The sequence below is a fragment of the Hyla sarda genome, chromosome 4, assembly GCF_029499605.1.
Source record: "Hyla sarda isolate aHylSar1 chromosome 4, aHylSar1.hap1, whole genome shotgun sequence".
Classification (NCBI taxonomy): Eukaryota; Metazoa; Chordata; class Amphibia; order Anura; family Hylidae; genus Hyla; species Hyla sarda.
The window spans coordinates 274,564,611-274,576,707 of record NC_079192.1 but is presented as its reverse complement, the minus strand read 5'-3'; the positions used below and the strand labels follow the sequence as shown (position 1 = coordinate 274,576,707).

The window sequence follows — 12,097 nt, the reverse complement described above, 5'->3', positions numbered from 1 at the left end:
ATATAGATACTCTAGAGAGAGTTCAGAGAAGGGCTACTAAACTAGTACATGGATTGCAGGATAAAACTTACCAGGAAAGGTTAAAGGACCTTAACATGTATAGCTTGGAAGAAAGAAGAGACAGAGGGGATATGATAGAGACTTTTATACATAAAGGGAATCAACATGGTAAAGGAGGAGAGCATATTTAAAAGAAGAAAAACTACCACAAGGGGACATAGTTTTAAATTAGAGGGGCAAAGGTTTCTGCAGTAATATCAGGAAGTATTACTTTACTGAGAGAGTAGTGGATGCATGGAATAGCCTTCCTGCAGAAGTGGTCGCTGCAAATACAGTGAAGGAGTTTAAACACGCATGGGATAAGCATAAGGCTATCCTTCATATAAGATAGGGCCAGGGACTATTCATAGTATTCAGATTATTGGGCAGACTAGATGGGCCAAATGGTTCTTATCTGCCGACACATTCTATGTTTCTATGAGAGGTGCAGGGGGGGGGTGTTATGGGGGTGATGAGAGGTGCAGGGGGGGGGGGTGTTATGGGGGGTGATGAGAGGTGCAGGGGGTGATATGGGGGTGATGAGAGGTGCAGGGGGGTGTTATGGGGGTGATGAGAGGTGCCCCCCCTGCACCTCTCCACATCACCCCCCCATAACCCCCCCCCCTGGTTATAATAGTGATGAGGAGAGGTGGGGGGGAGTTATAGTAATGATGAGGAGAGGTTTGGCGGGGGGTTATGGGGGTGATGAGGACACAGAGGATAAGAGGGGGTGTATATGTATATATGATGTGTATGCATGTGTGGCAGTATTGTATTCAGTGGATACAGTGTGGAGCAGCATTATTGTTACGCCGAGCGCTCCGGGTCCCCGCTCCTCCCCGGAGCGCTCGCTTCACTCTCCCCGCTGCAGCGCTCCGGTCACATCCTCTGACCCGGGGCGCTGCGATTCCGCTGCCAGCCGGGATGCGATTCGCGATGCGGGTAGCGCCCGCTCGCGATGCGCACCCCGGCTCCCGTACCTTACTCGCTCTCCGTCTGTTCTGTCCCGGCGCGCGCGGCCCCGCTCCCTAGGGCGCGCGCGCGCCGGGTCTCTGCGATTTAAAGGGCCACTGCGCCGCTGATTGGCGCAGTGGTTCCAATTAGTGTGTTCACCTGTGCACTTCCCTATATCACCTCACTTCCCCTGCACTCCCTTGCCGGATCTTGTTGCCATTGTGCCAGTGAAAGCGTTCCTTGTGTGTTCCTAGCCTGTGTTCCAGACCTTCTGCCGTTGCCCCTGACTACGATCCTTGCTGCCTGCCCCGACCTTCTGCTACGTCCGACCTTGCTTCTGCCTACTCCCTTGTACCGCGCCTATCTTCAGCAGCCAGAGAGGTGAGCCGTTGCTAGTGGATACGACCTGGTCACTACCGCCGCAGCAAGACCATCCCGCTTTGCGGCGGGCTCTGGTGAAAACCAGTAGTGGCTTAGAACCGGTCCACTAGCACGGTCCACGCCAATCCCTCTCTGGCACAGAGGATCCACTACCTGCCAGCCGGCATCGTGACAATTATATTCAGGGTCCAGTATGTGGCAGAATTATATTTAGTGGGTACAGTGTGTGGCAGAATTATATTTAGTGGATACAGTGTGTGGCAGTATTATATTCAGGGTACAGAGTGTGTAGCAGTATTATATTTAGTGGGTACAGTGTATAGCAGTATTTTATTCAGGGTACAGTGTATGGCAGTATTATATTCAGGGTACAGTGTGGGGCAGTATTTTATTTGGGGTACAGTGTGGGGCAGTATTATATTTAGGGTACAGTGTATAGTAGTATTATATTTAGGGTACAGTGTATAGCAGTATTATATTTAGTGGGTACAGTGAATAACAGGATTATATTTAGTGGGTACAGTGTGTGGTATTATATTTAGTGGGTACTGTGTATAGCAGTATTATATTTAGGGTACAGTGTGGGGCAGTATTATATTCAGGGTACAGTGTGTGTGGCAGGATTATATTCAGGGTACAGTGTATAGCAGTATTATATTCAGGGTAGTGTGGGGCAGTATTTTATTTAGGGTACCGTGTGGGGCAGTATTTTATTTAGGGTACAGTGTGTGGCAGGATTGTATTTAGGGTACAGTGTATGGCAGTATTATGTTCAGGGTACATTGTGTGGCAGGATTATATTTAGTGGGTACAGTGTATAGTAGTATTATATTCAGGGTACAGTGTGGGGCAGTATTTTATTTAGGGTACACTTTCTGACAAGGTTATAATGATTACTGTCGTCATACAGAGGATGAGGATCTGCTGACAGTGAGGAGCCAATGATGTCTGGATGTCAGACTCTGCAGAGAAGATGGAGCTGGAGGAAGACCTTGTCTCTGGACCCGATGAAGAAGAAAAGATAACAGAGAAGAAGTCACTCAGGTCACTGATATCATTGTCTATTCTCCTGACTGTCCCATCAGAGCTGTAGTCACTTGTAAGTTCTGCAGTGATGATGGGTAAAACTGTGTCCAATCTGTGGCTCTCCAGCTGTTACAAAACTACAACTCCCATTGCCAGAAGCTCTCCAGACATGATGGGAGTTTTAGCTTTCCAACAGCTGGAGAACCACTTTAACTGAGGTGATCGGTGGGGGTCTCAGTAGTCAAACCCCCACCAAAAAAAAAATGGCCCTGGTGGGGGGGGGGGGGGGTGTCTGGACAGGGGGTATGGGTAGGGAACACTGCTGCACCTAATGTGGGGGGAACACTGCTGCACCTAATGTGCGTCGTATCGACGTTCGCTCACGTTGGGCTCCCAGAATTCAAGGGCCGGCGTTACTATGTCCTGACACCAGCCCTAGAGCGTGACGTGCGTGAACATCAAAGGGGGGGGGGACTCCATGTCCATTTTGCTTGGGGCCCCCAAATTCCTTCAAACGGCCCTGGTTCAGGACAATGTTTCCCAGCCAGTGTGCCTCCAGCTGTTGCAAAACTACAACTCCAAGCATGTCCGGATACCCTCTGGATGTCCGGGCATGCTGGGAGTTGTAGTTTTGCAACAGCTAAGGGGCACACTGGTTGGAAAACACTGGTTTAGAACTGAAGTGTATGTGGGTGCCCAGCACTTGACCTGGACTGACCTGTCTGCTGGAGGCTACACTTGTTATTACTATATTTTAGCGATAAAGTATCATCCCTCCTAGTCTCGCCTCGGTGGGTACACTTGCTTGTAACATGCTGAGTGGAGTAGTTCGCACAGCACTACACCCAGCACACCGGCAGGCAGCCGCGCCTCCACCTCTGGACGCGAGCAGACCGCTGCAGGGCCCTCCACTAGTCACCGTAACCACTGGGAGACTCCCGCCCACGCCTCTCATTGATCCGTACGCGGCTGGGATCTCGCATCCTTGCTTCTCATTGGCTGGACTAGCTGTCAGTTAACGGCTGCTAGACACGGGCTGTGCCGGTGTTATGGGGCGGGGTTATGAGGTGGTGGCCCCTCCCTCTGTCTCCCAGCCTAGTCTCGCAGTTTCTGGCGGCGCAGTGCTGTACTGAGGGGTAACTAGGAAGGAAAGGGGGGAAACTGCTGCTGCGCCCCCTGCGAGGGACAGGTGCGGCGTCCTGAGTGTGACAGTGTCCGGTCACTCCCTCCTCTTGTCCCCCGCCTGGAAGTGCCGGGCTCACCCCGGGTCTTTGTGTTGTGGAGCGGACTGCTGCCGCTGGGTTAAACCATGCTCCTGCCTGCCGCTGCCATTCATCATCAGAGAGCACACTGAGCCGGGAGGCCCCCATTGTAGTCATTGTACGCTGCTCCCACAAGTGACCTTCCCTTCCTCGTCCTGCAGGGAGAGACTGGGCACCTCCGCAGGGATCTGTTCACACTGGGCACCTCCGCAGGGATCTGTTCACACTGGGCACCTCCGCAGGGATCTGTTCACACTGGGCACCTCCGCAGGGATCTGTTCACACTGGGCACCTCCGCAGGGATCTGTTCACACTGGGCACCTCCGCAGGGATCTGTTCACACTGGGCACCTCCACAGGGATCTGTTCACACTGGGCACCTCCGCAGGGATCTGTTCACACTGGGCACCGGATCAGTGCTCCGTTCTCCAGTTATTCTTCTACTGGGTCCATGCTTTTCTGTATGTCCCCCCACCACCTCCTGGTGTGTCCCCCTCACTATTAGTATTGACTGGCACCTCAGCCTCCAGAGTGCCCTCTAGTGGTGCCCCCATTCTCCTGCCCTCCTAAGATGACTCCTCTGTTGCCCACAAGATTCATCTTCCAGAAAACTTCAGCAGAGTGACCTCTGGATCACTAGTGGGCAACTTACCAGCTTGGCATTGAACAAAGACCTAGAAGAATCGGAATACATCCAGGACCCCAGGAAGTGCACGAAAATGTCTACCCCCAGCAGGTTCAAGAAAGACAAAGAAATCATTGCAGAATATGAGAGCCAAGTAAAAGGTAAAGTCTCAGAGGGGCCTATCACAGGGTGGGCATGGCAGAGGGTGTGCCAAGCAGTGGTGGCATGTCTCCAGGTACTTTGGGTACAGTGTTCACACAGCTAGTGCCAGGCGTTAGATAGGAGTTCTGTTCTGTCATGTCTGATCATGAGCATGGCTCAGAAGAGGATCTGGTGCAGAAGTCTCTTACAGCAGGGCTGGTAATGGTGTCTATGGGAATGTATCACAGCCCTCCATGACTGCTGTTTGTACATATACATTTGGTTGTACCATGCAAATCTCTCTGGTTCAGCTGCAGCCCATAGCAACCCATTGGGTCGCTGCACAGCTACAGTCCATCCATAGGAACCAGTTGTCGCAGCACTACTACAGTCCATCCATAGGAACCAGTTGTCACAGCACAGCTACAGTCCATCTATAGGAACCAGTTGTCACAGCACAGCTACAGTCCATCTATAGGAACCAGTTGAGTTACAGCACTACTACAGTCCATAGGAACCTGTTGTCACAGCACTACTATAGTCCATAGGAACCAGTTGTCGCAGCACTACTATAGTCCATAGGAACCAGTTGTCGCAGCACTACTACAGTCCATTGGAACCAGTTGTCACAGCACTACTACAGTCCATAGGAACCAGTTGTCACAGCACTACTACAGTCCATAGGAACCAGTTGTCACAGCACTACTATAGTCTATAAGAACCAGTTGAGTTACAGCACTACTATAGTCCATAGGAGCCAGTGGTCACAGCACTACTATAGTCCATAGGAACCCGCTGAGTCTCAGCACTGCTGCAGTCTACAGAAACCTGTTAAGTCACTGCATGACTGCAGTCTATAGGGAGCTCGTTGATTTGCTGCACCAATGCATTCAATAGGAACCTGCTGAGTTGCAGCACGAGGCATCTATTGGGTCACAGCACGGCTGCAGTCCTAGGAATCTATTAGGTTACAGCACTGCTGTAGTCCTCAGGAATCCATTGAGTTTTGTTCTGTATTTCCGCTCCTCAGTTCACACTGAGAAATTTCCGCGAGCGGAATTCCGCTGCTGAATCCTGTTCCGCATAAAAATCAATGAAATTTTTTTTTTATTTCAGCCCGACGCTGTTCCGCACGGAATTTACTTAGAAATTCCGCGGAAAAAAAATAAATATAAAGGAAATTCTAATTGGTGGTTGTCGTCCAGCAAAAAAGTTTCCTCCTATATTTCCGTGCGGAATTTCGTGCAGGGGGAAAAAAAACGGAAAGCTAGAATTCCTTGCCAATTCCTTAGTGGGAACATACACTATGGTTGGCAGTTACATTTTTATTCATGTATAGTTACTTTAATATGTAAATTTTATGTATAAAGTAGGAATACTTGAGGTTCCCGCAAGTCATGTGACACTGATTGCGGCCTATTCTTTCCCTTTCATTGTCAGTCTATGCCCTGAAGTAACACAACTCATATGGCGCATACTATGAGACTACCCCTCTTGTGAGAAGGTTGCTTCCAAGTATGTGATATAACAAAAATGACTGTTTTACAAAAATGTCACATGTCTTAGGTGTCTCAAATATGGTGGAGATATATGTGCATGCAGGTTTGGTATCTATAGAACTGTCTACTATAAACGTTTCTCAACAATCCATTGTTGTACGTGTATCTTCTAGCATATCTACTCTTTGTATCATGGGGTTATTTCACTCTTTGGTTGTGGCTTGGTTTTAGTTTTTCCATTAAAGGGGTATTCCGGGAAAAAACATTTTATCCCCTATCCAAAGGATAGGAGATAAGATGTCTGGTGGGGGGCCTGCTGCTGAGACCTCCCGCGATCTCCCTGCAGCACTTGCATTCTATGCGGGTGCTGCATCTCCAGTTTCGGAAATCTCAGAGTCTCCGGGACTGGTGACGTGACGCTACGCCCCCTCCATTCATGTCTATGGGAGGGGGCGTGACTGCCGTCACGCCCCCTCCCATAGACATGAATGGAGGGGGCATGGCGCGACGTCACGTCCCCAGTCCTGGAAACTTGGAGGTTTCTGAAGCGAGATGCAGCACCCGCATAGAATGCAAGTGCTGCAGTGAGATCGCGGGAGGTCTCAGCAGCGGGCCCCCCACCAGACATCTTGGATAGGGGATAAAATGTTTTTGCCTGAAATACCCCTTTAAAGCTGTCTTATAGGAATATTCTTTGTTGCCTATTGCTACCAATCACAGCCCAGCTTTCAGATTTACTGTATTTTTCGCCCTATAGGACGCACCGGCATATAAGGCGCACCCAATTTTAAAGGTGCAAAATCTAGAAAAAAAAGATTCTGCACCCAACAGTGGTCTTCAACCTGCGGACATCCAGATGTTGCAAAACTACAACTCCCAACAACCGTTCGCTGTCCGGGCATGCTGGGAGTTGTAGTTTTGCAACATCTGGAGGTCTGCAGGTTGAAGATCACTGGTATAGGAGGTAATACTCATGTGTCCCCGCCGCTCCGGACCGGTCACCGCTGCCCTGGATGTCGCTCCATCGCAGTCGCCGCGTCCCCGGGGTGTCCCCGACGTCATCTTCCCCGGGATCCACGCTCTCCGTTGCCGTAATCACGTCCCTACGCACGCAGCTCTTATTGGATGATGGGACGACGTGCGCGACGACGTGATGACGTCGAAGAAGAGCGCCGGCCATGCAGGGGATCCCGGCACGGAGCAGACACCGAGGAGACAGGTAAGGTCCCTCCCGGTGTTCTGTAAGCTGTTCGGGACGCCGCGATTTCACCGCGGCGGTCCCGAGCAGCCGGGTTAGTGTCACTTTCCCTTCAGACGCGGCGGTCAGCTTTGATCGCCGCGTCTGAAGGGTTAATACACGGCATCACCACGATCGGTGATATCCTGTATTAGCATCGGGTCCCGGCCGTTGATGGCCGCAGGGACCGACCCGATAGGTGTGTATTCGCTATATAAGACGCACCAACTTTTCCCCCCCCAGTTTTGGGGAAGAAAAAGTGCGTCTTATACGGCGAAAAATACTGTAATTTTAGCAAAGCGATATGAGAAAGCCAAGTTATGAGAACAGATATTTCTTTAATAACTTTACTGGAAAAGAGCAAGGCGACCTGAATACGTCATGGTAGTAAGCTGTCAGTACGGGAGGTGACTGGCCTTTTCCCCTCTATTACATTGTGCCTCCTGTTAGGCTGGCCCTCAATCCATATATTGTTCCACTATTGTTTACATGCTTTGCTGCTTGTGTATTATCTTGTATCAATCTTGTAACATGTGAATGAATGTGCCCAGTTAGCAGGAAGACCCCGTGCACTTTCTTACGCTTCATTGAGTTTAATGACTCATGCGGATGGCTGGAGCCCGCTACTAATTCGGGAGGACTCTTTTACATACTGTTCTGTGTTCCCAGTAACTATTGTGGCACCGATATATTTTTATGTTAGTGTGTCATAGTCTGGCTATTACTCTGTGGTTTATATGCGGTCATGGTTTTGGTGTACATGACAGCGTACTTATGCAGTCGTTTACAGAGTGAAAGTGCGTTATGTTGTCAGTATGTAATGGGGATCGACCGATTATCGAATTGGCCGATATTCACGATTTTGTAAGTTATCGGTAGAGACGAGCGAACTTACAGTAAATTCGATTCGTCACGAACTTCTCAGCTCGGCATTTGATGACTTATCCTGCATAAATTAGTTCAGCCTTCAGGTGCTCGGGTGGGCTGGAAAAGGTGGATACAGTCCTAGGAAAGAGTCTCCTAGGACAGTATCCACCTTTTCTAGCCCATCGGAGCACCTGAAAGCTGAACTAATTAATGCAGGAAAAGTCATCAACTGCCGAGCCGAGAAGTTTGTGACGAATCGAATTTACTGTAAGTTCGCTCATCTCTAGTTATCGGCATCTAACCTGCTGATAATGCGGGCGTTTTAAATCAATGAACTGCAGCGGCTTTTGCGGGGCCTGAGACCGCCGCCACCCGCTTCTCTCCCCCTGCCTGTCCTGAGTCCTGGGAAATTAAAATGCACGGAATATCGGTATAAGTTATCGGCTATCGGCCTGAAAGTTCATAGGTTATTGGTATCGGCGCTAAAAAAAATCAATATCGATCGATCCCTAGTATGTAAGCGTAAATATAGGGATGAAAAATCCATTCATCGTCAATAAATCATAGCCATTGATGTTGCAAGTATTCATCTGCCGTTAGACTGCAACTCCCCTACATGTTAGGCTACTTTCACACTACAGTTGTGACTACCGTCCGGGAGAAAGAATATGGCTTGCGCCGTCTTTTTCCTCCTCCTACTCCCACTGAAAAAAAACAACGGCGCCCGACAAACCCCATTGACTCGGGTCCATCAAAATAACGGCCGTCAAACTCCCAAAAAAAAAAATAAAAATAAAAAAAGTTGATGGCCGTTCTTGATGGGGCGCAATGGCAGTGTGATAGTAGCCTTAGTGTGGCTTTAAAGGGGTTCTCCACTGCCCTGTCTTCCGGATCTCCGCTCGCAGCGGTCACGCCCCCTTCCCATAGACTTTCGTTGAGGGGGCGGGGTGTGACGTCACGATGGGGCGGCTTCTAACACGGAAGCCCGCACACAGCGTCCAGAGTAATAAACTTCCGGACGCTGCGAACGGAGCTTCGGAAGATAGGGCAGTGGAGAACCCCTCTTAAAGGGGTTATCCAGGAAAAAACTTTTTTTTTTTTTAATATATATATATATATATATATATATATATATATATATATATATATCAACTGGCTTCAGAAAGTTAAACAGATTTGTAAATTACTTCTATTAAAAAAATCTTAATCCTTTCAGTACTTATGATCTGCTGAAGTTGAGTTGTTATTTTCTGTCTAAGTGCTCTCTGACACCTGTCTCGGGAACCGCCCACTTTAGAAGCCAATCCCCATAGCAAACCTCTTCTATGTCAGCAGAGAGCACTGTTGTCAGACAGAAAAGAACAACTCGACTTCAGCAGCTGATAATTATTGGAAGGATTAAGATTTTTTTAATAGAAGTAATTTACAAATCTGTTTAACTTTCTGGAGCCAGTTGATATATAAATTTTTTTTTTTCCTGGAATACCCCTTTAAGCAGCAGTGTGTGATGAAAAACACCCCAGAGCAAACAAAAATGACTCTTTTATATAAGGTACCATAATAACATGGGGCATGGTAAGGGTTTTCGGTTCTTACTGAAAAAACACAACTTTTTTATGTATCAGAATTCTGCGGTTGCAGATTTGACTTTGGAGTCTCAGCTAGAGATCAGCGAACTTACAGTAAATTCGATTCGTCACGAACTTCTCGGCTCGGCAGTTGATGACTTATCCTGCGTAAATTAGTTCAGCTTTCCGGTGCTCCGGTGGGCTGGAAAAGGTGGATACATTCCTAGGAAAGAGTCTCCTAGGACTGTATCCACCTTTTCCAGCCCACCGGAGCACCTGAAAGCTGAACTAATTTATGCAGGAAAAGTCATCAACTGCTGAGCCGAGAAGCTCGTGACGAATCGAATTTACTTTATGTTCGCTCATCTCTAGCCTCAGCCTTTCTGCAGTAATATATGCAATACTGCAGACTTCTTGTGGGCCTGGACTTCCTCATTGAAGTGATTGGTGATTTATCTCCAATAAATGTACAGAGGATCTACAACATAAAGGGACATGCTGTGGATTTAATATGTCCTATTATCATTTGCCTATGCGGGGGATGGACAAGGTAGAGCAATTGTCCATCGCACGCTTCATGTGAACAGTGATTTGTATAGGGATATTGTCAGACCGTGATGGATGATATCATTGAATATGTTCTTGTAATTATTCTTTAGGGAATTATTGGAAGTACGGCAGTGGCCTGGATATGTTCGACCCATTTCTTAGCAACACAGCTTGCTGCTAGGGGCTGACGCTTCTGCTTGAATTCGCGTACCACCCGCCATGACGAGTCAAAGGGAGAAGGGTCGATTCACATGTACAGCATATACCCTATAGACCAGTGGTCTTCAACCTGCGGACCTCCAGATGTTGCAAAACTACAACTCCCAGCATGCCCGGACAGCCGTTGGCTGTCCGGGCATGCTGGGAGTTGTAGTTTTGCAACATCTGGAGGTCCGCAGGTTGAAGACCACTGCTATAGACAACCTACTGCAAAATCTGCATGTCTTATATTGTTCTTTAAATGGGCACTGTCACCAACTTTTACTTATGTACGTCTTTGGGGGGAGCGGGTTGCGCGGCGGGGTTCAGGGGGGGGGGGGGGGGCGAGCAGGTTTCGCGTTGCGCCGCAGCGGCTGGGTTCGGGTTGCGTTGCGGCTATGGAAAGGTATTGTTTTTAACGCAGGGTTCCTCCAGTTTTTTTCCCCCACTACAACTCCCAGCATGCCCTGACAGCTAATAGATGTCAGGGCAAGCTGGGAGTTGTAGTGGTAAAACAGCTGGAGGCACCCTGTGTAGATGAACTAAGGGCGGAAGTCAGCCCCAGCAGGCATCAGTCACTTTGTGTCTGCTGGGGAAGTCTGCCTGGTAGTGAGCACATTGCCAGGCAGACAAAAAGGCATTTTTAATATAGTTAAAAAAAAAATGTAAAGGCAGGGAGGGGGTTAGGGATAGATGGGAAATAGGCAGGGACAGGGATAAAAAAAAAAGAATGGTGGGAGCTACACTTTAATACTATGATAGGAAGCTTTGTGCAGTTGACTATATACTGAGGGGCAATATTTTTACATTACATGTACTTTATTTACATGTCATTGATAATTGTTATGCCTAATGTATAATAAAAGATATGCTGGCCATTACAACACCTAGCATCAGACTGCAGTACTATACAAAGTGTTACTGCGGTTTATTGTTGTTTTATTGGCAGTGGTTGTGACGCCATCTGTATGTCCTTTGACCCATTGATCTTTTTCCTTTTTCTCCTTTTCACTGTGACTGACACCTACCCTTGTCTTGATGTTAATAAAAAAGGGCACATTTGGCTATATAGACTTCCAGCTGGGACAGTGGCTATTTAAAAACAAAACTGTTGCTCGTCTGACACTTGACTACAATTCTCAACCATTAATACAATAAAAATTACATATCAACGAATGATAAAATATCTGTGCTTTTTATTTCCCTAATGCCCTTCAGAGGAATGTTGGACTTTGGTGAAATTCCACTGTATTAAGACTGTATTGCCTGCTATTAAAGGGGTACTCCCGTGGAAAACTTTTATTTTATTTTTAAATCAACTGGTGCCAGAAAGTTAAACAGATTTGTAAATTACTTCTATTAAAAAAATCTTAATCCTTCCAGTACTTATTAGCTGCTGAATACTAATAAATTATTTTCTTTTTGGAACACAGAGCTCTCTGCTGACATCATGACCACAGTGCTCTCTGCTGACATGTCTGTCCATTTTAGGAACTGTCCAGAGCAGCATATGTTTGCTATGGGGATTTTCTCCTGCTCTGGACAGTTCCTAAAATGGACAGAGATGTCAGCAGAGAGCACTGTGCTCATGATGTCAGCAGAGAGCTCTGGGTTCCAAAAAGAAAAAAACATTTCCTCTGTAGTAGTCAGCAGCTAATAAGTACTGGAAGGATTAAGATTTTTTAATGGGTCATTTACAAAACTTTCTGGCACCAGTTGATATATATAAAAAAAAATTTTTTCCACAGGAGT

The 12,097-nt window shown here is 47.7% G+C and overlaps 1 protein-coding gene across 6 annotated transcripts in view; it reads left to right on the top strand.

Moving 5' to 3' along the window:
- Positions 1-3,399: 3,399 nt before the first annotated feature.
- SRGAP1 (SLIT-ROBO Rho GTPase activating protein 1) overlaps positions 3,400-12,097 on the top strand; it is a 160,039-nt gene continuing 151,341 nt past the window's right edge. For 3 of the 6 annotated variants that reach the window (XM_056574284.1, XM_056574281.1, XM_056574279.1), the window contains exon 1: positions 3,401-4,447. In XM_056574284.1, the coding sequence (XP_056430259.1) occupies positions 4,381-4,447 (67 nt within the window). In that variant the 5' untranslated portion in view covers positions 3,401-4,380. Of the gene's footprint in view, positions 4,448-12,097 lie in introns of all 6 variants that reach the window. The other 3 variants (XM_056574283.1, XM_056574282.1, XM_056574285.1) reach the window with 2 other exon arrangements.